Source organism: Marmota monax, unplaced genomic scaffold, assembly GCF_021218885.2.
Source record: "Marmota monax isolate L192 unplaced genomic scaffold, Marmota_monax_Labrador192_F-V1.1 WCK01_AAM20220418_F8-fsc00449, whole genome shotgun sequence".
NCBI classification, from domain to species: Eukaryota; Metazoa; Chordata; class Mammalia; order Rodentia; family Sciuridae; genus Marmota; species Marmota monax.
The window spans coordinates 660,896-688,399 of NW_026695239.1; the positions used below are offsets into that span (position 1 = coordinate 660,896).

General features: G+C 41.8%; 1 protein-coding gene and 1 long non-coding RNA gene across 2 annotated transcripts; one reads left to right on the forward strand and one right to left on the reverse strand.

Moving 5' to 3' along the window:
- Positions 1–70: 70 nt before the first annotated feature.
- Positions 71–17,645, reverse strand: Foxj2 (forkhead box J2). The gene is made up of 11 exons (XM_046440019.2): positions 17,399–17,645; positions 11,032–11,378; positions 9,396–9,470; positions 7,464–7,532; positions 7,147–7,287; positions 6,468–6,666; positions 4,057–4,464; positions 3,535–3,636; positions 2,797–3,006; positions 2,284–2,382; positions 71–840 (listed from the first exon to the last, which is right to left on the reverse strand). Exons 2-11 carry the CDS (start codon positions 11,362–11,364, stop codon positions 752–754), a joined length of 1,725 nt encoding a protein of 574 aa, XP_046295975.1. The 5' UTR covers positions 11,365–11,378; positions 17,399–17,645; the 3' UTR covers positions 71–751.
- A 127-nt stretch (positions 17,646–17,772) lies between these two features.
- LOC131423999 (uncharacterized) lies at positions 17,773–25,981 on the forward strand. Its single transcript, XR_009226334.1, has 2 exons — positions 17,773–17,907; positions 25,387–25,981. It is a non-coding gene; the product is annotated as an uncharacterized LOC131423999 (long non-coding RNA).
- The last annotated feature ends 1,523 nt before the right edge of the window (positions 25,982–27,504 follow it).

Consider the following 27,504-nt stretch of genomic DNA (forward strand, 5'->3'; position numbering starts at 1 on the left):
TATACCGTATTTCACACCGATTTATATTCACTTCTCCACAGTGTTCTACCCAACCCAATCCAGTCTCTAATTCCACTAAGATTTTATTGTCGCTCTCCTGAACCAGCATCCATCTTATCCTTGATGGGGAATGAGGATTGTCAGAAGAAGTAAGGATTGATGGGACAAAGGGTCAGAGACGAGCTCAGAGGACAGAATTAGCACCATTGAGTAAAACCTGCAAATTCATGGCTGCCAAGCAGTGTTTTAGACCCCTTCTACTCGACTGTGTGGACTCTCCAGTCCTGAGCTGAAATAGACAGGAACAGCAAACAACTTAAAGCTAGAAGGTGGGATTCGCATTGAGTTTCTTGAAGAGAAAGGTAAACAAAAAATTGAAACCTTTCTCTACAGCTATCATGGCCTTGTCTTCCAACCTGATGACTTTAAATTAGCAAGGGGTAGACACAGTCCATGGTGTAGGAAAAGGAGATTGGGGACAGTATATAACCAATAATAATAATAATAATAATAACAAAAACAACATAATTAGAATAACAATAAACAAATTAGGGGAAAAACAGGAAGGACAAGAGAAAAATGAGGAAGGAAAAAGGGAATTATCTTCGGCAGCATCTTGCGGTGGCTTCTCTGACAGAAAGAACAAAAAGTGGATATATATCTATATACAAGCAGGAGAAGGGACGGGCTAGGGTTGCTCTTTCTTCGTGGCCAGACTTAACCACCAGACCCGGGGCTGATGTCCACTCTATTAAGTGATCAAGTCCCAGTCGAAGTCATCAGGGATCTCCTCACTGGCACCAGGAGGTGGGACCGGTGGCCGAGGGACCATATGGTGTGCTGTCAGGAAGAAAGAAAGAGTAAAAGGAGACTGGATGAGAAGCTGCTCCATCAGTCTAGATGGAAAGTGCTCAGCTGGTGCAGCTATTACTTTATCAGGTTAGAGTTATTTTTGTTGCAGGCCACCACTTCAGTAAGAGCTTAGAAAATAAACTAGAGGAAGCTAGATTATATGACAATAAAATATCGTGCCATCAAAAATTATATTATGGTGCTGAGGATATAGCTCAGTTGGTAGAGTGCTTGCCTTGCACGCACAAAGCCCTGGGTTAAATTCCCAGCACCATACGCACAAAAATTATGAAGACTATCAGTAATGATAATATAATATACAATGTATTATTACATGAAAGAGCAGCACATAAATTTGAATTTATAAGCTGGGCACACTGGCACACCCCTGTAATCCCAGCTACTTAGGAAAAGCTGAAGCAGACAAATCACAAGTTCAAGGCCAGTCTGGATAACTTAGTGAAATTCTGTCTCAGAATAAAAAATAAGAAGGAATAAGAAGGGATGGATATGTAGCTCAGAGGTAGAGCTTCCCTGGGTTCAATACCTAGTACCACAAAAAGAAAAAAAAAGAGAGAGAGAGAAATAAGAAAAGAAATTTGTATTACATGGATAAAGAGTCAGATGTCACCACCAAAACTGAAAACATTAATGATTATATAGGATGACAAGAGTGATTTTCCTAAAATGTATTTAAACGTAAAGGACTGTTCATTTTATACTATCTATGGCAATTCAGTGTCTCCCTCACTTACACGCCCACCATTAAAATTCAATCCCAGGCTAGGGGTATATCTCAGGAGGGAAGTGCTTACCTAACATGCATCAGGGCCTGGGCTCAATCCCTAACACCACAAAAATCAAAAAAGATAGTTTAATCTCAAGCCTCTGATATTACTCATCAGGTGACAGGAAAATAGCCACGTGCCCAAAGCAAGTATGTTTATACTAAAAAATTAATTTTATTTGCCTAAATAAATATATTTTCCATCTAGATTCTAAAGCTAGACATAAATATCCCACACATATCTCTTGCTTAAATTTATGCTTTTATTTTCTTTCATTATTGTAGTTACAAGTTAGTTTTAAAGTAAATCTAGGGCTGGGGGTATAGCTTAATAATAGAGTGCTTATCTAGCATGCACAAGGCCCTGGATTTTATTCCCAGCAGTGCTAAATTAAAAAATACATGAGACTTTTTAAAGTCTCCCCTGATATATCCCTCCTAGCAAGTAAGAAGCCCATCCCTATCTTTGGGACATGGGAATCATGACGGCTCACTCCCTTCTAGCAGGTGCAAGCACTAGGACAGAGAGCAGGCTGAGTCAGAAGAAAGCAATACAACTTAACAGGGAAGACAGCGCTCAGTTATTTCAGTGCTCAGTTGTAGTTAATACTTCAAGAGAGTGAAATACACTTTCTGGCTCTTACCTGGGCGATTATATCCTGCTGAGTCCTGGGTAGGGATTGGGTACATTGGTGATGGACCAGGGTAGAGGTGGGGGCCTTGTGGATGTCCATAGGAATTCACTACCAAAACAAGACAAGAGTTACTTGATCGGGGAATCACTGTACTCAACAAAACAGGGAGAAAAAATTTGCAGCTTTCTTCCCATCAATCTCTGTCTCCCTTCCCTGCCTTATTCTATAAATCCTGTGGGCATGAAGGCTTTCAACAAGTCATCAGTCCTCACCACCTAGGGTGAAAAAGAATGGATACTAAAAGTGTGAAATTTACTGAGACACAATTTGTAATGGGGACTTTCTCTAATAAATTTTCTCCTTTTTCATAGGTAATTTGATCTCCTAAACCAAGGTCTGAAAAGGACCAGTCTATTTCTTTGCATTTTCAGGATTCACTGATTCAACAGTGATTCTTTTTTATCTTTTTCCCACCTTCCTTTTCATCATAGTCTCTATCTTGGAGCTTACTTTGTACAATACCTTGGTTCATGGCTGTCTCCTGTTTGCCACTGGTGAGGGCACAGGAGTCAGTAATCCGAGCAGGGGCTGGTGGCCGGTGGGAGCCCCCTTGAGGAGGCATGTGACCAGTCTGAGTTAGGAAGTGGTTGAGGGAGTCACACAGATTGGCAATGTGATGCTGGTCAAGGGTCCAGTTCTTTTGCTCTGCCTGTCGTAGACTCTCCATGAGTTCTACAAATAGGAAAGCAAGCAATGCTAACTTTGCAGAGGCACCAGAGTTCCTTCCAGACCCATCCCTATTTCACTGTTCCACCCACATCAAAAGTCAATACCACTGATGATATGTATTAACAATTCAATTTAAGTGCTCTACATTTTCAAGCTCCCATTCTGTTTGTTCCTTACTAAACTCTTATTATTATTTCCATCTTACCAATGAATAAAACAAACTTTCAAAGTGACTGAATGACTTAGCTTTGGTCACACTGTCAGGAAATGGTGACAAAACTACAAAATAGTGGCCCAGGGTTTCTAAATTCTAAGAGCCTTCTCTCTCTTAAAGATAAAACTGACTAGAAGAAATCATTGCCATATTTTGAGTTGGGCAAAATTAATTTGAACACATTAACAATATTCATCTGTGTAATGTGGAGGGGAAATAATGAAACACTTCGAGTTTCACTTACCCACCCCTTTCTCATTCTATTGGATTTTTCTGCTTATTCTCTTCCTTCCAGTCATCATCCTTTAAGGACTAACCTGAGAACTGGGACTGCTCAATGCTGGACCAGTTAAGCCGATTCACCATCTTAAAGCTTTCCTTTAAGGAGTCAATATTGGAGCACCAATCAGGAGGAAAGGCTGTAAAGAAGAAAGTAGTCAGTGAGATAAAGTAAAAGTATAAGATAGCAGTCAACTGATAACAGACTGACTACATGCAAGAGTCTTGCACCTACACAGGTTACCAGTTGCATTACCAAGACATTTTTGGACTCTCCCTACCTGGTGATTTAAGTACAGCACAGATCATAGGCAGGAGAACATCAAAAAAACTCCTAAATGATTCACAAATATGGAAGGGAAATAATTAAATCCTTAATCTCCAAATCCTCCACAAAATAGAGCTGTGGGCAGCAACTTCAATATGCTCAGTTAAGCTCTTGGGAGACTGAGGCTAAAAGACTCACTATTGACTTCTTAACAAGTGCATCTCCATAGCAGGGTCGGAACTAGGGGCTCATTCACCCTTTCCTAAGCTTTCTCTACACCCTCTTTACTCACCAAAGCCAGTACTGTTGATAGGTGCCTGGCCTTGTGCCTGCTGTTGTGGTGGTGGCTGCTGCTGGGCAGGGTGGGGATGGGGATGGTGCTGATGAGGATGGTAGCCCCCGTGCTGCAGTGTGGGAGGATGCATGGCCATCACAGGGGGAGGCCCATAGCTTTCAGGCCCAGTTTGCTTTGCCCCTGGTGGGGTACAACCATCAGGGCTTGGGGTATGCAGTGGAGGGGCACCCCCCACAGTTGAGGGGCCCTGGGCTGGTGCCTGCTGCGACTGCGGCTGTGACTGTTGAGGAGGTGGCTGTGGCTGCGATGGCTGCTGCTGCTGCTGTTGAGTTGGCGGCGGCTGTTGCTGCTGATACATGTAGTAGTTGTTAGAAGGTGTCATGTCCCCCAGGAGAGACGAAAAGCCTGCAGGGTGAGGAAGAAGCAGGCATATGACTTAGGCAATGCATGTTTCCCTAAATGGGATTTTCTCTGGGTCAAGATAGGAGACCTCAGACAGAAACTATAGAATTAAAAGAAAAAGAGTATTCTGGGGTCCTCTGCCTATAATCCCAGCAATTTAGGAGGCTGAGGCAGGAAGATGGTAAGTTCAAAGCTGGCCTGGGCAACTTAAAATGACTCTGTATATCAAAACAAAAAAAAAAATAAAAATAAAAAAGGTTGGAGACATACCTCAGTAGTAGAGTGCCCCTGGGTTCAATCTCCAATGAAAAAAAAGAGAGGGGGGCTGGGGAAGGAGAGCAGGAGAGAGGGAGGAGGAAGAAAAAAAGAAAGAAACAAAGGAAGGAAGAAAGGACATAGTGTGTAACTGCAAGGATACCTGTGTCTCTCCTGGCAGATAACAGACAAGAAGGCAGTTAGGTTAGAGCAGGGCATTGTTAGTGTGGTGACTGCTTATATTTTAATTAAAAGGTCAGTGTGTACAAAGTTTTTATACTATTTTTCAGGGATTTTGGTATAGGCCAGGAATCACGGTTTCAAAAATCAGATAGCAAGTGAAATTTAAAAAGTAAATTATAAGTAAAACTGAGCAACTGGGCATCTCTTTACTCCTCTACTGTTACTGCCTTCTTGATTTCACTACCAACAAATGGAGCTTGGGTGAAAAGCAGAATGGGAATGGATTCGCCTCCCAAGAAGACTAGACAGGGAAGATCTAGACTTCGGCTAGAGGCTTTTAGTCACAGCTGAACTTGAGTGAACACTTCGTTGTCCTCACTCCATCTAATATAATGTTTTACTTTGTTTCAGACATTTTCTCCAAACTCCCTCTCTCCAGTCAACGGACCACCTGAGTTGGATTAATTTCTCAAATAATTAATACAATCTTGCAACATACTATAGATACTGATCCCCTGGGATATAAAAAGAAAGAATTCATGATGATTAATATATATTTTCCAAAAAAATTACTTCTAACAAGTTGTTATCATTTTGTTAAGTCCCTGCAGCCTACAAAGGGCCACAGAAGGAGAAGGGATCTGCCTTACTTGAACTCATATCTCTCACCTCTACCTCTAGTTTCTTTTTCAAAAAATTCAGGAAATGCAGAGGGCTGAATGAGATGGTCTCTCAAGGAGACTCCCAATAACAACTCTTAAGTCATTCTCATGTGATAATTACAGAAATGTGCAAATGGTTAAGATATTAAGTGATATTAAAAAAGCATTATTAATTGTGTTAGGAATGATGGTAGCATGGTAAATAAATAAAGGAAAAGCCTTTATAGTTTGGCAACATATTACTGAAATTATATTTATGGATTGAATGAAACACTGTCTGGAAATTGCATGAAATTATTCTAATTTCAAAAAAACTGGGTGGTAAATAAAGCAAGCTTAACAAATATTGGTAACTTAAAATTTGGGTGATGGAAGCATGGGGGTTTATTATACTATTCACTCTATTTAGCATATGTTTGAAAGTTTTCATTATAAGAATATAAATATAAATATACAATAATATAAAAATAAATTCTTATAATGAAATACAGGGACTCTTGGGGAGAGGATACTACTGCTGTCCCCTAGTGGTCATCCTCTAATTGACTTGCTCACAGCTATAAAATCCCCTATGGGCTTAGGATGTAGCTCAGGGGTGAGTGCTTGCCTAAAACAAATTGGCCAAGGGTTCCAGCCCAGCAACCAGAAAAAAAAAATTAATAATAATAATCATTGTCCCTGGTTCTAGACTGGGCAATCCTTCAACTCATTTTTTGAAGCTTACAATCCAGACTACTCTCTGAAACAGTTGTCCTATTCCAAACAGTTTTAGTTCCTGATATGTTAACTGTGAACAGTGATCAATCTCTTTGCATGCAAAGATAACAAATGAGGGAGAGAAGAGAATGTCATCACTTATACAAAAATGTAAGAGAATATAGGCACCCATCCCAACTCCAGACTCACCATGCTGCGAAGAAGAAGAGGACTTCTCCAGCATGGATTTATAGAGGTTGCGGAAGGACCAGCTTAGATCCTGAAAGTTGATCTCTGAGTAGGAGAATTTGAAGTCGTGGTTGGTGTTATAGAGGGGAGGGGGACCCTCAGAGCTTTCTCGGCTTGGAGCCCCTGATGCCACTGCTCCACCATCCACAGACCCTGTTCCCTGCAAAAACAGGTAAGAAAGTCCTGATCTGTGTCCCAGCTGAGGGAACAATACAACACTTTATGGTCACCAGGCTCTTCTGCCTATCCTCTTGTTCCTCTCATATATTCAGTGGAACAGCATCATTTTCTCCTTCTTTACTCATTGGTTGTTCTTGAGTCTGACCTCATTTTCCATTTCTTCTTTGACTGCCCTTTCCCTACATTACATTCATACCCTTCTTTTCTTAATCATGTTTTTTTTTTTACTCCCCTTCCTCCTTCTCACCTTTTTCCCCCCTGATTTACCTGAAAGTTCTGTTATATCTTTCTCTTCCTCTCTTTCCCTCTTTGGACTTTCTCTTTTGCTTTACCCTTCTTTTCAACTTTATCTTCCTAACATCACAAATAATATGTAATTTTGAACAGAAACCTATCTGAAGCCACACAACCATCTACCCAGCTATCCATCCCTGTGGCCCCTACTACTTTTACTTCCTACCTGGCTATAGCTGGCCATAGATGTGGGGCTCTGAAGTGACATCTGAGGATTCCCTTCAGGAGGCAGCGAGGCTTCTCCACTCCCTGGAACACCTCCCCGTGGGCTCTTGCTTGCTTCCTGTTCTGGTGAGTCTTGGGATAGCTGAGGGTTGCAACAGAAAAGAAATCTGTAAGAAAAACTGAAATATCTTCCCCAAACCCATTGTCTCCCCTCTGCTGGCATTCATCTTAGCTTTGGAAAAGACTGAATATCCAGAAAAGGAGGTAGAAAGAGCAACTGACTCAGAAATGGCATCTTCCCAGGAAGAGGAAACTTACATCATCATCTGGAGGGTGTCTTCTCTTTCGGGAAATGTCAGGGCAGGTATCTATTGTCCAATAAGAGCCCTGGAAGAAGAACCCATCCCCACAGAGAAAAAAATAATTACCTATAGAAGTTCCCACTTTTGAAAACAGATAGTCCAACAGCCATATTAAGAAATAGGCCTGGAGCTCAGGGGTGTAGCTCAATGATAGAATGCTTACCTAGCCCGCATGAGGCTCTGGATTTGATGTCCAATACCAAGGAATGTGGGGGGATGAGGGGGGACAAGACTGAGCATTTACACAGATTATTGTTTTTTTCTTTGATATCAGGGTTTGAACTCAGGGGCACTCTACCACTAAGAGCTATACTTTAGTTCTTTTTAATTTTTATTTTGAGACAAAGTCTCACTAAGTTGCTGAGGCAAACTTGTGATCCTCCTTCTTTAGCATCCCAAATCACTGGGATTATAGGCTTACACCACCATGCCAACCTTCTAGACATTTACATAGAATCCTGAGGGCACTAGTATTAATGAGAAAGAGAACTGTCCTAAAAGCTCACTGTGTGTGCCAGAGGTAGTTCTGTGGTCCAAACACAGGCCTCAATTATTCTGAAGGGTTAGAAGTACAATATTTAGTGCAAAGAATGGCAAAATGGCCAGAGACAGTCATTCCCTTTCTTTGTGACCTGAGGCAAAACTCATCTGGCCTTTAGCATCTGCTTTTGCAAATTGGGAGAATGTTCCATCCCTTTTCTTATGAAAGTAAAAACTAGAGATTTTTTCCATAATTTTTTGTGTATTATAGTTGTACATAATGATGGGATTTGTTGTTATATATTCATACATGCATACAATATAAGAATATAACTTAGCCAATATCATTCCCCAGTACCTCCCCTTTCTCTCCCTTCTCCCTGCATTGGTCCCTTTACTCTGCTGATTTCATTTTCATTTTCATGAGACTCCACCAGCCTAGCCCTTTCCTTTTCCTTTCTAGCTTCCACATGAGAGAAAACATACAATCCTTGATCTTCCTAGTTTGACTTATTTCACTTAACATAATGCTCTCAAATTCCATCCATTTTCCTGCAAATGAAATAATTTCATTTTTCTTTATGAATAAAAAATTTGCTTCATAGCACATTTTTTAAATCCATTCATCTGTTGATGGTCACCTAGGCTGGTTCCATGGTTTGGCCATTGTGAATTGTGCTGCTATAAACATGGGTATGTATGTATCACTGTAGTATGATGATTTTAATTCTTCAGGATAAATACTAAGTAATGGTATAGCTGGGTCATATGGTAGTTCCATGCCTAGTCTTTTTTTTTTTTTTTTTTTTTTTTGGTGCTGGGGATTTAACCCAGGGCTTTGTGCATGTGAGACAAACATTCTACCAACTGAGCTAAATCCCTAGCCCCCCATGCCTAGTCTTTTGAGGAACCTCCATACCAATTTCTACAGTGGTTGTACTCATTTATAGTCCCACCAACAGTGTAAAGTGTTCCTTTTTTCTCCAATCCCTCTAGCATTTATTATTTGTATTCTTGATGACTGCCATTCTGACTAGTGTGAGATGAAATCTCAGTGTAAAAAGTAAAGATTTTTGTACAGAAAAGTTTCTACAAAGGTTATGAAGTAAATCTTTTACATCTAAACAGAAAAAGAATGCCACAAAAAGAAAGGGAGTCTCAAAATCAACTTTATCAAATAGTCCTATTGAAAAAAAAAAAAAAGATTTCACAATCTTCCTTAGTCACCCATTCTAATGGGGTTCCACAAGCTTGTCAACTAAGCTCTTCCTTTGAGGAAAAATAAAGATGCTTCTCTAATTAACATGATTTCCTCTTCTGGGTAATTAAAACAGCCACAGGACTCTGGGCCATCAACTACTTCACTCTCTTTCCTGCTCTTCCCTATGATTTCCATTGCAGTACTCACCTTCCCAGGGTCATCCCGAGGTCTAGGCACCTTCCGGAAACACTTGTTGAGAGAGAGGTTGTGCCGAATGGAATTCTAGGGAAGCAGAGAAGAAATTTAGATGCAAGAATGTGTGAAGCAAAATATTTTTCAATAGGACATAAAAGAACATAATGCACAATAACGTTCAAGGATCAGGGTACATTTAGCAGCTATTAACTACACTGATGGATAAAATTACATTTCACAAAGCAGAAGCAACTGGATAAGAAAATGAAGAAATTAAATTGATGAGTGAGATCAATCATCATTATAGCCATCCTCTCATCTGCAAACCTCATTATATGGTTTTTCAACTTTTCCACTAACTGACAATAGGTACATAAATGCCTGAAAAATTATATCTGCCACTGGACACGGTGGTGCACACCTGTAATTCCAGCGGCTTGGGAGGCTGAGGCAGGAGGATTGTGAGTTCAAGGTCAGCCTCAGCAATTTATCGAGGCCCTAAGCAATTCAGTGAGGCGGTATTTCTAAATAAAATATAAAAAAGGGCTGAAGATGTGGCTCAGTAGTTAAGTGCCCCTGGATGGTTCAATTCCAGGTACCCACCACCCCCAAAATATCACATCTGTCCAGTTCTTCAATCCACCCTATCAATGCAAAAGAAAAAGTGTTTTAAAAACTGTTTATATAGGACTGGGGTTGTGGCTCAGCATTAAAGCGCTCACCTTGTGAGGCCCTGGATTCGATCCTCAGCACCACAAAAAAATAAATAAAGGTATTTTTTTTTAACCTGTTTATATAGACTATAACAAATATAAATCAGGGATAAAACAAAGGCACAAATTACCTTCACTTTCTCAATAGCTCCTAGAATGGTCACACCTGGACCAAAGAAAAATATTATTTATATGTCTTTGATGGGGTTGAAGGTTGTGGTCTAGTGGAGACATATTTACAATAGTAAAGCAAAATGCTTTCAATAGTCTCCAGTTTACTGTCCAGTTTGTATGTTAACTGATTTAAAGAGTGAGAAAACTACATAGAATTCCCATTCCTAATCAACAATTGGCAAACGAGCTATTCCTCCAAGAAATTATAACATCAGCTTTCCTTCTTTGCTTGGAAGAACAACCCCTTCTTCCTTCAACTCTAGGCAAATAACTTAACCTCTCATTATGTGCTTGGTGGAATAGCTGTTGATCAAAGACCTAATTATATATTTTTTTCTTGGTATATGATTTTTCAGAAGATGATGACTATGTGCAATGAAGCTATGAAAATTTGATGGGTTTCCTACCTCTAGGTAGGAGGGAGTAATGCTGTGCCTTGCACAGTGACTTGAACATGGTAGAATGGCAATAAATATTTGTGAAATGAATGAGTGTCCTTTTTGAGGAATCAGAAGAAAACAGGGTATGATGTACAACAGCATCTTGCATCCATAACTATACTTAATGGCTTGGCATCACTGGAGTTTCCCTGATATATCTTAAGAAAATCATTCAACTCTGAAAAAGGTAAAAGATATGAGATTTTTAAATTGACGTATCTTTGAGACAAGGCAGAGCAAACTGAACTAGATTGTAGAAAGGAAACAGGTACAGAAAAAGAGAAAACAAAGGCTAAAAATAAGTTCTAGAAGCAGTCCTACCTTCCAACCAATGCCAGCATTCTTGTAATAGGGGAAGTTATCACAGATCCAACGGTAAATCTCACTGAGGGTCATCTTCTTGGCTGGAGAGGAGTTGATGGCATAGGTGATGAGTGTAGCATAGCTGTATCGGGGTTTGCCATCCTGGTGGACTGCTGCCTCATCTTTGCTCAGGGTGGCATTAGGATCTGTGGGTGAGCCTGGGGAACACTTGCGGCTGCCCCCTGGAGTTCCAGCCTGGGAGGCACTCCCAAGCTTCTCAATGGTAGCTCGGAGGGTCAGCTGGGGAAGCCAGTCTATGGAAGTGAGGCTACTTTCTAGGTCAGAAGCCATGTTACTTCTGGGCTCTGCAGAGAAGAGGACAAAGGTGGGCAGAAAAATAAATGAGTGTTACCTCCAATGACTAGGGAAAAGAAATACCAGATTCCTAATGTTTAAGGGAAGTATTTCTTCCACTATAATTCCATAGGCAATTCCTTTCCTGGGATGGCCCTCAACCAGTGACCTGAACTCCCAGGCAGATATGTCATCAATCAAATACCAGAAGACCAACTGCTACTTATCCTACATCTTAATGCAAAGCATCCCCACATGGCATCTCCCTGCAGGCAAGACCAGACACCAAACCTCACACCAAATTGAGATATGCCCTCAATTGTCCTTACATACAGCCTTACAACATAACATTTCAGAACTTTGCAGGGATACATTAAAAAAAAAAAAAAACTACTACTACTAAGCAGGTAAAATTAGTCCATTCTCCAATTATATGACACTTGTTATATTTGCATACATATCCACAGGTAGATAGCACAAGTGTACATGTAAAGAAAAAACAGTCCAAGTAAACAAAGATGTATACTAATGAAGCACATACCAACATTTTTAAAGTTGCTTCATATCACATTCATAATGAGCATTCAGCCTTTTTATCCCAGACACATGTGCTTACGAAACATATTAGACATATCCCAGATATAAATTATATATGACAACCAGCAAAGACCAAATACAAAATTGACAGATAAACAATGGGACACATACACTAAGGTCACAATTAGATATATAGCATACATTACCAACAGAGCATAAAGTCACACAGAAGAAACAGATCTTGAGTACACTGCTACCCTCACACCTTTAAAGCTACCCCTTGCTTGCTTCTGCCCACAGACACTAGTACCAGGAAGAAATCATCAGCAAGAACCTCCCACCTCTCAGCCTGCTGGGCTTAACAGAGCTAGGGAGACACCCAGCTGTGTGCGCATCGGTAACAATCAGATAGCCTGACTAAAAATAGCCACTCTGGGGCTAAGAGCCGGCTCCCCTTCCCCACCCTCCTCCTCCCCCCTTCCTTCCCAGCCAGGCACGCAGGCTCGTCGCACCTCCATGCAAACTCCTAAGGCTGCCAGACCGCCCACGCTTGATGTTTGCACGCCCAACTGCCAACCACACTGCCTGGGTGCTCTTGCTGCCAGAGAGGTGTAGCTACAGTGACATCTTGGTGGGGGAAGGTGAAGAATTAGGGGTGATATCTGTACTACGGGGTCCAGAAAGGCTGGCAAGGACCACTGGGTAGCCATTTGGCACTCCCTTAGAGATGATGCCAGCAACCCCCTAAGCACTTGCTGCCTAACAGGTTTGTGCCTGCACAGCTGCCAGATTCCAGCTGGCTTTTTTTTCCCTCAGTCCCACCAGGACATTGCTCTAGAGGAGTCAGGTCTAGAATGTCTGAGTTCAGATCCTGGACAGAAATATATTAGATGGGTGATGTCTAAATCTACAGCCAGATACATGCATGAGCATATACAAACAAGTACACACAGTTCTACATATTTTGCAGGTCAAAACTCAATTTCAGATAGGACTCCCCCCAACCCTTCTCCTGACCCCAGTACATCTTTCAGGCTCTCTTTTAAGTAGTAATTCTTCTGTCCTTGACACCTACTCTTTCCCCTAAGGGTCAGCATTCTCACTCCCCTCTTCTCCAAGGTCCCATCCATAAAATCTGCCTGTACACACAAGCACAGAGCAGAGCGGCCACCCAGTAACACACCCATTCCCGAGGCTAAAGAAAACACCTTAGTGCCTCAGGGGCCTGGGCAGTCAAAGACCCAATTGCAACACAAGAATTGTTTGACAGAAGAAAAAAATATGGGGGAGGGGGGCCTATAAATAACATCATAAAAGGTTTCCCCTTTATCCTTAGCTCCTCTTCCCATCATCTTCCTTTTCATCCTAATACCACCACCTTGCCCAAAACCATGGAAACCTGGAAAATAATAGAGACACTTAATCATTCCAGGCAACCACATATCTTCTCCCAGCCTCTGGGCTATAGCAGGGAGTTTAGACAATATCTCAGTCCCATAGCTGGGTTTCCCCAGCTGAAGAGCAACATGTCAATTAGCAGGTTCTCAATGACCAGGGATTTCCTGGGTCCTGCCCAGAAGAAGAGATCCTTAAAGAAGTTTAACCCTATTTTCTTTGCTTGAGACAAGTTCTCACTATGTTGCCCAAGCTGGCCTCAAACTCCTGTACTCAAGTCCCAAGCTCCCAAATGTGGAGGCTACAGGTATATTTCATTCTTAATTTCTGCTGAAGATCCCTAGGAAATCTTATTTATTTATTTATACAAAGGATTGAACCCAGGGGTGCTTAACCAGCTCCCCCCCCCCCCCGCCTTTTTTTCTTTTTCAGATTTTACTTAGAGACAGGGTCTCGCTAAGTTGCTTAGGGCCTTGCTAAATTGCTGAAGCTGGCTTTGAACTTGAGATCATCCTGCCTCAGCCTCCGGAACCCCTGGGATTACAGGCATGTGCCACTGTACCCATCTTAAGAGCACAAAGATCTCCAGTTGATATTTCATCTGAAACTCTTTCAAAACTGAAAAAGAGCATGAGAGTGAATTTAAAGTGTTTAGAGTCCTTAGAGAATCCTTTTGACACATGCCAATCACCATGACTCCTGAATGGAAGCAATCAACCTTTTACTAGTTGTTCTGTGCTCTTTTATACCCTTACCCCAGCACCAGTTTAGGTCACTGAGGTTAAATTTAACCTTTCTCCTGGACCCTCCCAATCAGTTCTCCAGATAGAAAACCCAGTACTCAAAATATACCCAATCTTACCAGCTATAAGAAGCTTGCAGGGTCAGATCCTTCTGGTCTTCCAGCACCACTCTCCTAAAACCTGTCCCACATCCTCACCCCATTCATTTCCCCATTCTTGAAGGGCAGCCTCATGTATAGAACTTAGGAGACAGAGGTTCCTCAGCTGTATTGGCAACTCTGCCACTGACTCAGAGTGTCCCTAACAATCCCTTGCTCTCTGATGAAGTCTTAATACCTCAGTTTCCCCTTCAATAAGAGATGAAGTCATCAACCCTGCCAAAGCTTTATCCCTGGAGGGAAGGGAATGAAGCTTAATGAGCTCCTGGCTACCACACATTCCACACTCCCCAAAATAATGGCACGAGGCTAATGTTCAGGGCTATTATTAGAAAGGCAAACAAGAGGTAGTTCCATTTCTGAGTCCAACCAACCTAGTTACCCAGACCTCTCATTCCAGGTGGGCCTTGTGCCACTGGGCTTGGGCAGAACCTGAGTCAGGCCACATTCTTCCGTGTGTGCTGGAAGACTGAAAGGAAATACCCGCAGAAACGGGGAAAGTCAGCCAAAGGGCAGGCTCCTTCATATCCACAGGACGTCTAATAAGGACTACAGTACCAGGGGAAAGGCAGAGAAAAACAGGAACACATTCTGTGAGAGCTAAAGACCAATCCTGGGTGAGATGTGTAAGATCCAAAATAACTGACACAGTTTACTTCTCATTTTATCTCAATGACTTGTAATTATTCTCTGTGTAGTGCCAAAATCAGGTGTTAAGGAGTAATAACTTTCTACCCTGTTCATAATTCCAAAACTAATAAGACAATGGCTAAGTGTACCTCATATCAGTCAGACTGCCTGTGTTTCAATGCCAGCTCCATTACCTCTGACTGTGCCCCTCAAGCAAATCACCTAATCTCTCTGTGTCTTAGTTTCTTCACCTATAAAACAGACAATTATTGTACCAATAAGTATTGTTATAGGGATTTAAAGTTAGTATTTTTAAGTACTTTGTATGTGCTACCTAAGTATAGCTGTTATTTTTGAATGGGGAAATATAAAGACTATTAGTGGGCTGGAAGTGTAGCATAGTAGTAAAGTGTAGGCTCAGCATGTGTGCAAAGAGAATATTAGAATTTAAAAATTAGAGAACTGACAGACCATGAACAGGTAAGACTGGAATCAGCAAGCCAATACCAAGTATACAATGTCAGAATTACAAACTTTTCCTTTAGAGATCATACCCCCATACTGAATAATACTAAGATTGAAAAAAACCCAAGGATGAAGGCATAGGGGAAATACTATCTCTTATCTTTCAGGGGGAACTAGTTGTAGTTGTAAGACATGGTCTGGAAAATAGCAATCTCTACCTCTTAATTAATCCAACCCAACAGCCAACTGCTTCTAATTGATTCCTTAGAGGCAAAGAGGGTTAGGGAAACTCAGATCAAGCAGGGCCAGTTAAACTGTGCAATAGTAGTATATCTGGAGCTGTTAGGATACACTTCTCTCTAAACTATTCAGAAGCTGCTCTCCAGCATCTGGTAAAGTGCTTTGGAAGAAACAGACTGTTTGAAAAGTGGAGGAGGCAGTTCTAGACTTAGAAGTCAGGGATTCTCATCCTTTTGAGACTAGAGGTATCAGGGATGAAGCTCTCTTATTGGTCCTAGAAGAAATGGTCCCAACCTGAGACTGGGCTTCCCTGCTACGTGGAATGAGGCTCCCACTGACAGGGGGATGCCAAGCCTTTCTTCCCAGTTGGGCATCCTTAACCACCACCTTTTCCAGGTCTTTGCAACAGATCATCTGCTCCTAGAGGCCTATCAGAAACACAACTCTAGGGAATTGGAGTATAGTCTGAAAAGCACATGTCCCTGTTCTCCACACACTTATGCAAAACACTGACAAAAGACGGGAGCAACACTCACCTCAGTTAAGAAACACATGTGCAACATTCTACCCACGCAGCCATACAAATCTGTGGGGTATAGCCCTGTCTCATATACCACCAACAACAGGTATCTTCCAGGAACAAGTACCCATACCTAGGGACTTAAGCAGACCACCAGCAACCTAGACAGAAAGGGGAAAAAATATCCCAAGGGGAGGAAGCCTTTCACATGGCCTTGCTGTGGAGTACAATGCCCCTTACTGAAGATAAGGTATGTTCCAATGGTGAAGCAGGAAAGCTAGCACCCAGTTAAGTGACCTCAAGTTGAAAGACAGAGATCTACTAAAAACACAGCCCAGGCTCATCTAGGAAAATTTCCTAGCACCTTTTTCCTGCTTTTTCTGAAGATTCTGAACATTGATAATTTCCTATCTTATGTGGGAAACTTAAGTTCCAGGGACCTGAACTGAACAAGAAACAGAGGATAAAGACTATTAGGTGCTTTTCTGGAAAGAAACTAATTTCCTTAGAGGTAAAATCTCCTATTGGTCAACTATTCAGATGGAAGATTGGAGAGGGGTTAGTAGCAACCCTCCTCTCTATCAAGGACCTGATTTGCTGATGAACTGTCAGCGAAGGGCAGGAGAACTGTACAGGACTGGGGCAGATCCAGTATTTGTGAAGAACTTTAACTCAGGAATGTCAGTCCTCTGTACACTGTCTTTTTGCCTCAGGGGATTCATATTTTCCCTGTGGATTTTGTAGGGAGAGAGATACATCCAATTAGGAATGAGAATGTCAGGAGAGGAGTTCTCCCAGTATCTGAAGTAGGGTTAGTGGGGACAGACTGTTTCTCTTGCTTGTAAAGAGTAATCACAGTGGGTTGGAAAGGACACTTCTGGCAGATACTTAGCTGACCTAGGCATGCCCTAGACAAGCCTAGGACAGGAGCTGCCACCATGACTTTGATGAGGGCCCACTCTCCAGGTGAAAAGGCCCAAGGATGGAGGAGGGTGCTATGGAATCCAGTTGGGTTAGGTCCATCACTGTTACACAGTATGCATGCAGTTCTGAAAAAGCAACTGTTATCAGTGATCCAGTTGTCCTCAGTATGAAAACATCCACTTCCCTAGGGACCTTAAATGAGATTCATCCCTTTAGTCCTCCCAAACACTAACAAACCCATTTCTCTGAGTTTTTGCAACAAGATGTAGGTTCCAATTAAGAAGTTCCTTCAGAACACATTTTCCAGAGGATTCTGAGTTATCACTCTACTTTCCCCAGTAACGAAACCCAAGATCTATCATTTCAGGCCCCTAAGCCCACTGGTGCCTAAAGATGACAGAGAAAAATAAAACACTAACCTGTCTCCACCAGTCCCCCGGCAAAGGGAGGAAACCACCTGGTACTGGAGTTTGAGGTTGGAGGGATTCCCCTTTTCAGAGGCAGGTGACTGTTCTCATCCTCAGTGGGTCTTCCTGTCCTTGACGGAACCTCCCAAGCTTGTGAGGGGAACTGGGTCCCCTGAGGATGAGGAGCCGAGGGGGGAATGGGTGGAGGAGGAGAAGGAGGTCCTACCTGGGGAAGGTGGCACACCCCCCACACCCTGCCAGTTACCCTGGGGAGGAGGGGAGGAGCCTCTCCCAACCAGGAGTTGTCTCCTCCCCCTTGGGGGAGTCCCTCTCGCCCCCAAACTGAATGTTTCAGGGGCGGAGGGTTCTTTCTGTCTGCTGGAAATCTGAGCGGAGGGGCTCTACCTGGTTCCACTGTCTAGGTGAAAGGAAGTTTCCGCCTTTCTGGAGAAAGGCGGAAAGCCAATTCCTCCTCTCACTATAGTGTACTTTGCTACTGAACCTAAGGACGCCTCTCCTCCGTGAGTACTGAGTGGGATGGAGGGTGTCTACTCCATTGGCATATTCCCCTTTCTCTTTGCCTCAAAAGTCTTGAACTGTTTAGAGTGTGTTTGGAGGGTGGAGACTCGCAGGGGCGGTCCCCCTCCGTTCCTTAAGGAAGGATCGCCTCTTTCTCTTCTGGGGGTCTTCTCCGGAGCCACTATGGGGGTTTCCTCGCCTCTAGGAAGGCGAGCTGCGTCTCCTACCACGAGCTTTTCTTTCCTTCACCCAAGGGGCTTGGGGTCTTCCCTCCAACAGGAGAGAGGGTTCTTTGGTCCCCGCTCCCGCCCACGTTCCTGGGGGTGTCCCAGAGGGTGGGGTTTTCGTACTCCCCGCTCTCCCCTGGCTGGCCTGGGCAGCAGGGTCCGGGAGGCCGCGGCTTCCGACTCCCGTCACTGGCTACTGTGGCGGCAGCGCCTCCTCTAGTCCTGTCCCGTCCCGTCCTTTGCCTTCGGCGCGTGGGGCTCCCCGCGCTGCCACCTCTCGGGCTCCGTCCAGTCGGGGCTCCCGGGGAGCCAGAAAGCGGACGGACAGTGTCAGGGCTCGGCTCGGGCTCGGGCTCGGCTCGGCTCCGCTGCAGGCCCCGGCTCCTCCCCGGCCTCCGCGCCGCACTCCGCGCCCCTCCCCCTTCCCCGCCCGCCGGGCCGCCGCCTCCCCGCGCAGGTTAAGGAGGAGCGGGTCGGCTCCGAGCGGCTAGCCGCCGGGGTGTGCGCTCCACCCGGGCAACCGCACGGCTGCCTCCCGCTGAAGCCTACTAACTCCCAGCCGCTGCGCACTCACCTCCAGCCGCCTCCCCGCCGCTGCGCTCCGTGCCGCTTGCGGTCTACCTGGGGTGTCATCCCACTGCTCCCTGTCTGGAGAGTCCCTCGTGCACACCTTACACTGTCAATTCCAATTTACACACTAATTCTGGTACTCTGATCTTTTCCCATTCTACTGCATTCTCTATACAGATGAGCAACTTGTTTTCTCAGAAATTTCTTTGATGAGTTTCTCTTTTCCCCGAGGCAGTTTATAAATTATTATAGAGATTGAAGGAAGGTTAATATTTTGCCCTGATATCATCCTGGAGTTCAGTAACTACTCTTCTCAGTGAGTGGACACATAAAAGGATAAGTGATCTAGCAACTGACAAATAAACATCAGAAGATGTGGGTCCTGTTCGCTTTTCCTGCTCTACAAACTTGTGCAAGGGCCCTGTTCTCTGGAATCTTGGTCGCGGAAGGCGGGGCGGGGACCAGACACTCTTCCTGCTACCCAATAAGGCTGTTGCAATTACCAAAAGAGTTAATTTATGTGAAATGCTTTTAAACTATATCTTGTCCTGAGTGTCATATAGAATGTTTTTTAAAGCACATCCTTAGCCAGTTGTGGTGGCACATGCCTGTAATCCCAGTGACTTGGAAGGGTGAGCCAGTAGGATCACAAGTTTAAGACCAGCCTCAGCAATCTTATCCAGGCCCTAAGCAACTTAATGAGACCCTATCTCAAAAAAAAAAAAAAAAATAAAAAACAAAAAAAAAAAAAAAAAAAAAAAAAAATATATATATATATATATATATATATATATATATATATATATGACTGGGGATGTGGCCCAGTGATTAAGTGTCCTGGGGTTCACTCCACAGTACCCAAAATAAATAAATAAAACATATCCTCTGCCCCTTCCACAACAATCTATCAGAGACAGAAAAATGCCACTAGGAAGCCTACTTCAGCTTTCTTCCTCCATTCATGATTCTGCTACAAACACTTATGTATTTTATCCTCTGGCTTATTAAGCTTTTCTCAAATTACTCTATGTTCTATACAAAATAACATGAAGGCAAAAAGATTGCTCATTTAATATTTGAATTGCCCAAAAAAGACTGCATACACAAGCTTACAACTTGATGACTGAATTTTGCCTTAGATAATAAAGTCTTTGTGTCTTCTAAATATACACTACTACAATTTAATTAAATTATATGTACATATAATTACATTATATTTATAATGTGCAGGCATTAAAGCTAAGCACATAACTGGGAGCTGTGGTGCAGGTATGTATTCCCAGTAACTGGGGAGTCTGAGGCAGGAGGATTACAAATTTGATACCAGCCTGAGAAATTTAATGAGACCCTGTCTCAAAATAAAATTTAAGCCAGGTACAGTGGCGCAAGCCTGTTATCTCAGTGACTGGGGAGGCAGAAACAAGAGGATAACAAGTTCAAAGCCAGCCTCAGCAATTTATCAATGCCCTAAGCAACTTAGGGAGATCCTGTCTCTAAATAAATTATAAAAAGGCCTGGGAGGGGCTGGAGTTTGTGGCTTAGTGGTAGAGTGCTTGCCTAGCTTCTGTGAGGCACTGGATTAAATTCTCAGCACCATATATAAATAAATAAATAAATAAATAAAGGTTCATCAACATCTAAAAAAATAATAATTAAAAAAAAAGTTGGGAATGTGGCTCAGTGTTTGAGTGCCCCTGGGTTCATTCAATCCCTAGTACCAAATAAGTAAGTAAATCAAATTTAAAAGTGTAGAGGATATAGCTCAGTGGTAGAGTAATTGCCTAGCAAGCATGAGGCCCTGGGTTTGATCCCCAGTACTACAAAAAAAAAAAAAAAAAATCAAACTAGGCATTTACATTTTGTTCTTCTGGCAATACTATAAGACACTGTAATTATACCTTTTATAGGTGGGAAAAACTATAACTTAGAGATATTAACTGTGTCTAAATTCACATAATTAGTTCATATAAGTCACACATTGTTCACATAATTAGGAATATTATTTTACATTAAAACACTTAAATCTAACATGGCTCTTAACCTCTATTTCATTGTCCTGAACTGTGAGAAATAAGTCATCCTCAGCCAGGTGTGATAGCCCACACCTGTAAACCCAGAGACTAGAGAGATTTAGGCAAGATGATCACAAGTTCAAGACCAGCCTCAGGAACTTAATGTCCCAATAAAAATTTTTTGAAAAGTAACTCAGTGGTTAAACACCCTTGAGTTCAATCCCCAATACCACATACACACACACACACACACGAAAAATAATAATAATAATAATGATAATAACAACAATAAAAAAGCAAATAAATAAATAATAAATCTTTAAAAAGTAATTATATTTAACTCTGGAAGTACAAATAGGAGTTGTTTTATTTTTATATTTTCCTTACCATTTAGGTATTTTGCAAATATTTTTTTTTGGGGGGGGCACTAAGAATTGAACCCAGAGGTTCTTAACCACTGAACTACATCCCCATCCCTTTTTGAGACATGGTCCTCACTAAATTGCTTAGGGCCTGATTAAGTTGCTGAGGCTGGCCTTGAACTTGTGATTCTCTTGCCTCAGCCAGCTGAGTTGCTGAGATCACCAGAATGTGCCACTACAACCATCTAGACATAATTTGGGGTGAGAGTCAGGTACTAGGGATTGAAGTCAGGGATACTCAGCCACTGAGGCATATCCTCAGACCTATTTTGTATTTTATTTAGAGACAGGGTCTCAGTTGCTTAGTGCCTCGCCATTGCTGAGGCTGGCTTTGAACTCGCAAACCTCCTACCTTAGCCTTCCGAGCCCCTGAGTGGAGCAAGATTTTAAAAAGCCTCTGAAACATACCAAAACCAATCAATTAATTAATTAATAGAGCTGGGGTTGTGGCTCAGCAGTAGAGCACTTGCCTAGCATGTGTGAGGCACTGGGTTCGATTCTTGGCACCACATACAAATAAATAAAGGTCTATCAACAACTAAAAAATATTTAATAAAGAAAGAAAGAAAGAAAATGTAAGGATCCACACCTCTTTATTATAAAGCATGTTATATAATTATTTGAGTATTAGTCCACTTTAACCAAAACTCTTGATAACATCTGTAACTAACATGCCACAATACACACTTTGGAAGCTTTTTTTTTTAAAGACCAGTGTACTACTTGAAATATATAATATAGTGGATAAGATTCATGTATTCAGATCTTAGCTTTGACCCTTAATAACTGAGAGAACTCGGGTAAATCACAGTTGTAGTAACTGCTTTATTACTCAGTTTCTTCATCAGTAAAATGGGGTTAATGATGATACCTATTTCATAGTATTTCAGAGGGATTATGTGACTTCATACATGTAATGCACTTAGATAACTGCCTGAGAGAGTGGTACCCTAGAAATTAAAGAGACTCAGAAGACATATCAACCAATTGCAATATATATGGACCAAGAGACATGTCCGTCAAATGCAATATGTGGACTTTTTAGGAGAGCCTCACTAGAACAATTTAACTGGATGAAATATGAGACAGCTAGTAAAATGTCAATACTGACTTGATAATATAAAAAATTCTCATACTTTAGATGCATTCATTGTTATTTTTTAAGAATCTTAATTTTTTAAAAATGCATATGGGAGTATAGAGTCTTGAAATTTGCTCCAAGATAATTTGGGACGGAGGAGAAAAGTAGAGGTGATAAAAGATTGGCCAATGTTGCTTGTTACAACATCGAGAAAAAAAAAACAAAACTATTCTCTCTACTCTTGAGCTTGAAAATTTACAAATAGATAATTTTTTTAAATACTGTTAAAAATGCTGGAACATAATAAGAACTATCAAAGTGTTCACTATTATGGTATGCTTTGTGTGTAGAAAAATTACCTAATGTTAGTTTGCACCCATTACAGTGTGTTTTCTTTTACACAACTTCTTTTATTACTCATATCAAATTTAGAAAAAGGGAATTATAATCTTTATTTTACAAAGGAGAAGACTGGATCAGAGCCAAGACCACAAGCACCTGCAGTATACTACTGTTACTCTTCCAGCTTCCTGGGAAACTAGTAACTAAGGTTTACAAACGATTCATTTATGATATTCTAAGCTTATATTCACACATCAGAAAAATTCTGCCACTTTCAAAAGGTAATCACGGGGGAAAGAAAAAGACAATAACAACAGTGACTAAAAAGTTCTCTTCATAGTTTGTATTTCCCTTACAGAGTTTATACTTTAAAGCTTTCTACCTAAATTCTATATCCTCTACCTAACCTGGTTATTCTCCCAAATACAAGACTAGAACCAAGGTTCAGGGACTAGAGAATGAGAGATCCTGTGGGAAGCGCAATTGGTAAGCAGGAGGCCCACACATCCCAGTTGTGAGGCCCAGCCTCCCAGTTGCTCTGTTCCACCTTAAGAAGCTCTAGCCTTTCCCCAAACCGAACAGGCACTCAGCTCCTCCCACCCCCGTGTCAGCCCGGGCCCGGGAACGTGGAGAAGGGAGGAGAGGCGCACTGAATGGAAAGATTGGCGCCAAAGGCGGCAGGATCTCTCCTTCCCCTTACTCTACCCCGCGGGAGAGCAGCGAGTGAAGCACGGGCCTTTGGGGTTGGGACTTTTTTCCGAAGGACTTCAGGGATGGGGATGAGTTATACTGAAACGGGGGCGGGGTGGAATGTGAGTCGCGGGGCCCATCTTGGGATAGGATCAGAAGGGAACTGAACCCGGCACATGATATAAACGGTTCAGTATGCAGCCATCGTTGGTAAGAAGTTGTAACTTCACTGGTTCGGGACGCACCTCTTCGAATCATTTCCAAAAGAGGGGGCAAGTTTTCCATTCTCCGCCCCAATTCCCCATCTTCATTTTAGTTGGTTGGCTTTAGAATGGGCTGGGCCCAACGTTGCTCGTTGATTGGCTACGTAGGCAATCTATCACAGGGTGTCGCAAGAGAGGAGTGGCCGTTTGGGGAGGAAGTGAAGATTATTTTCGTACCTCCTACCCTAACTACTGATTGGTTAAGATTTGCGATGATGTAAAACTAGGAATGAAAATGTCCACTCACGGGAATATCCTATTGGCCGTCCTCTCAGGATCGAAGTCTAGGGTGGGACTGGGAAGAGTCAGCCGAACTCTGTTATTGTAGGGAAGGAACAAATTGATTGAAACCCGGAAATGAGTTTAGAAGGAAAATGAGGGAAATCCAAGGCACCTTCTTTGCCCTCAAAGCAGGTCATTTCCTGTATGGGATCGATAGTTTCCTGTTTATTCCTCCGAAGTCAGAGAGTAAGCTGGCTTTTTGGAATATTCGTGACAATTTAACCTTTATGAACTTTTGGTCTCGAACTTCCCATTTATTTATGCTATCCTAGAGAATGAATGAGATGGAGAAAAAGAAAAACTGGAAGTTTATCCCTGTCCGTAGAAAAGGATGAGAAAACTGAAGGTCATGGTATCTAAGAAGATAGGTTAATAAAGTGTGAAGGAGATACCAGACCTGATTATAAAATGAAATTATAAGAACATTATGATGAAGACAATGCCTAAGGAAAGAGTTAATTTTCCTATACTTTGTAACTTTCAGAACTCTGTAGGAATGTACCTACCTCACCTAATTGCAAGTATAAATTGTAGGTTACTATGCCAATTAACTGCTGTCTAAACTATAACATCGTTGGCTTAGTTCTTAGAAGTGTAACTCTTCAGGAGATAAAATCAAAGTTATCTTGAGTTACTGCTGCCTTGGGTTAAGGCCACTGAACAATATTATTCGCAGGTGTTTTACTGTCTTTGTTTTACAGGTGTGAACTAGTTATTGTAAATTCTCTGTGCATAATGGCCCTTGGTCGCGTAGGTCAAGAATTCAAACCCACCAATGTTGTAATGGTTAAGAAATGTCAAATTTCCTATAAAAGCCCCATGTAACCTCAGCGTGGGACCCAGAATTTAAGAGCACTAGTTCATCAGGGTCCGCCAGGGAAAATAAACTGTTCTCCAATACTGCAAGTGGTGCTTGGTCTCTTGCAGAGCATGATTTCCATAACAAAAGAAGTCATTTGTACAATAATTGGAGAGTGTCGGGAGTTGAAAAAAACTATAATGATTTATCTGAAGAAAAATCATTAATCACATACAGAAGCTTTCCTGGTACTGCTTTTACTTATTGTATGTCCAGTGCCTGGCAGTATAAAATAAGGAGTAGGTGGTCAATTGCTGAATTAAATTAAACCAACATGAAAAAACTTTAGAATGTATGCTGGACAAATCATATAAATGTCAGAATTTTAGAATGTTTTAAAAGATGGCTATGTCAATTTTATGAGCCTCAAAAAAATGTTTCACACTCACTTACCACCTGGATTAATTCAGCTGTAAATTCAGAAGTAGGTCAGCTTCCCAGACCTCCTGTGAAGTTATCCATCTGGGAAAATGCTACCACTTTCTCTTTAACACCCAGAGGCCTTTAACATTTGAAAGCAAATTGCCCCTCAAAGTGCCTTTCTAGAAAAAATGGAAAAGATGTGCTCTACATCCAGTGAGTGAAAAATAAGAACATGTTTAACCTACAACCTGAGGTTCAAAGCTAGGAATAAATTATTACTTGAGAGCATTGAGAGAGATTCTCAATATTATGTTAAATAGGCAACATGAATTTGCCTTCCAACATGAATATATACTTTTTTTTTTCCTAGTACACATTTATCTTACACTCTTCCTCCATGAGATTCTGCCTCACCTTGGACCCAGAGCAATGGAGTTGGCCATCTATGGACAGAGATTTCTGAAACCGAATGTACTGCAACAGATCCCCAATTCCTCCACCCTCTGAAAGTGTCTCACAGAAAATTCCTTCAGTCAAAGAAGTTTCTAATTCCAGAAAACTTTTGTGGTCTTGTTCCCAGACTGGCAGATTTCACCAGGAAAAATACATCACCATATCCAGTTTCTGGACTAACAAGTCAATTCCAGCCATCATGGCCCAAGTGGGGCTCAGAAAGCTTCAGACCTCCAAGAAGATTCCTTTACTATGCCCCAGATTTTTACTCTCTCCTCATTATTTTTCTTACTGAAGCTACAGCCAGATCTCTTTCCTTTCTTTCTCCACAAAATGTCTTTAAAATACTCCTCACTTATTATGTTTGTATTTCATCTCTACTCCTTTTTGCCTCTCCCTACATTTACTTCTGTAGCCTATTATGTTTGGTTTGGTTTGTTTTGGGTACCTGGGATTGAACCCAGTAGTGCTAAATCACTGAGTCACACACTTTAAAAAAAAAAAAATTGAAACAGGATCTCGCTAAGTTGCTTAGGACATCACTAATTTGCTGAGGCTGGTCTTGAACTTGTGATCCACCTGCCTCAGTCTCCCCAGTTGCTGGAATTACAGGCATGCACCACCAGGCCTGGCCTATATGTTCATTTTAAAGGCCACCACACATGAGGCAGAATCTCATGGAGGAAGATTAGTGGTGCATACCTCTAATCCCAGGAGCTCAGGAGGCTGAGGCGGGAGGATCGCCAGTTCAAAGTCAGCCTCAGCAACTTATTGAGGCACTTAGTAACTCAAGGAGACCCTGTCTCTAAATAAAATATAAAAAAGGGCTGGGGATGTGGGCTTAGTGGTTGAGCACCCCTGCGTTCACTCCTCAATACAAAAAATAAAATTAAAGGCCATCAACATCCTCCCAATGGGTCCTTCTCCACATGTCCTGTTCAATCAACAGTGTTGATCCTGCTTGCCTTTGAAAACCCCTTTTCTTTCTTGACATCAGAGAGCTTTTCTATCCCAATTTCTATTCTCACTTTTACCAGTCTTTTATAATTTCACTCACTAGTTCTTCTTCCTCCAACCTTCCCTGAATGAGGTATTCTTTAGAATTCTATCCTCTACCTCTACTTATTCTAAAAGTGCTCATTTTTTTTTTTTTTTTTTTTGAAAGGGGGGGGAGAGAGAGAGAGAGAGAGAGAGAGAGAGTTTTTTAATATCTATTTTTTAATTCTCGGCGGACACAACATCTTTGTTTGTATGTGGTGCTGAGGATCGAACCCGGGCCGCACGCATGCCAGGCGAGCGCGCTACCGCTTGAGCCACATCCCCAGCCCTAAAAGTGCTCATTTCTAATCTCACACATTAATAAACAACTTCCAAATAAACAACTTCTTTCCAGGTCTCCATAAATTTTTTTTAAAGTGTTTGAAAGAAAACCACAGTTCCTTCCTAGTAATGCTAAATAAGTCATGCAAAAACAATAATTATTTTTTAAAAATATGTTTTAATAATAGACACAATGCCTTTATTTTATTTATTTATTTTTATGTGGTGGTGAGGATCAAACCCAGTGTTTCACATGTGTGAGGCAAGTGCTCTACCACTAAGCCACAACCCCAGGCTCCACAAAAAATTATTTTTAAGTTAATAATTAATACATTTATAGCACTCTTTTCCTTTAGTTATACTCTGTAAGACAAAACAAATTGTCAGGGATTACGGAAGGGGCATGGAAGTTGATAATGTAGAACCCAGCACCAAGTCTAAGAAAGGAAAAAGAAAATTATTACCGGGTGCATGGCACACACCTGTAATCCTAGTGGCTCAGGAGACACAAACAGGAGGATCTGGAGTTCAAAGCCAGCCTCAGCAATGGCGAGGCTCTAAGCAACTCAGTGAGACCCTGTTTCTAAATAAAATACAAAATAGTACTGGGGATGTGGCTCAGTGGTTGAGTGCCCCTGAGTTTAATCCCTGATACACCCCCCCAAAAAATTATTGTTCCCAGTCACAGATCCAAGCCCTTAAACAAATAAAAAGG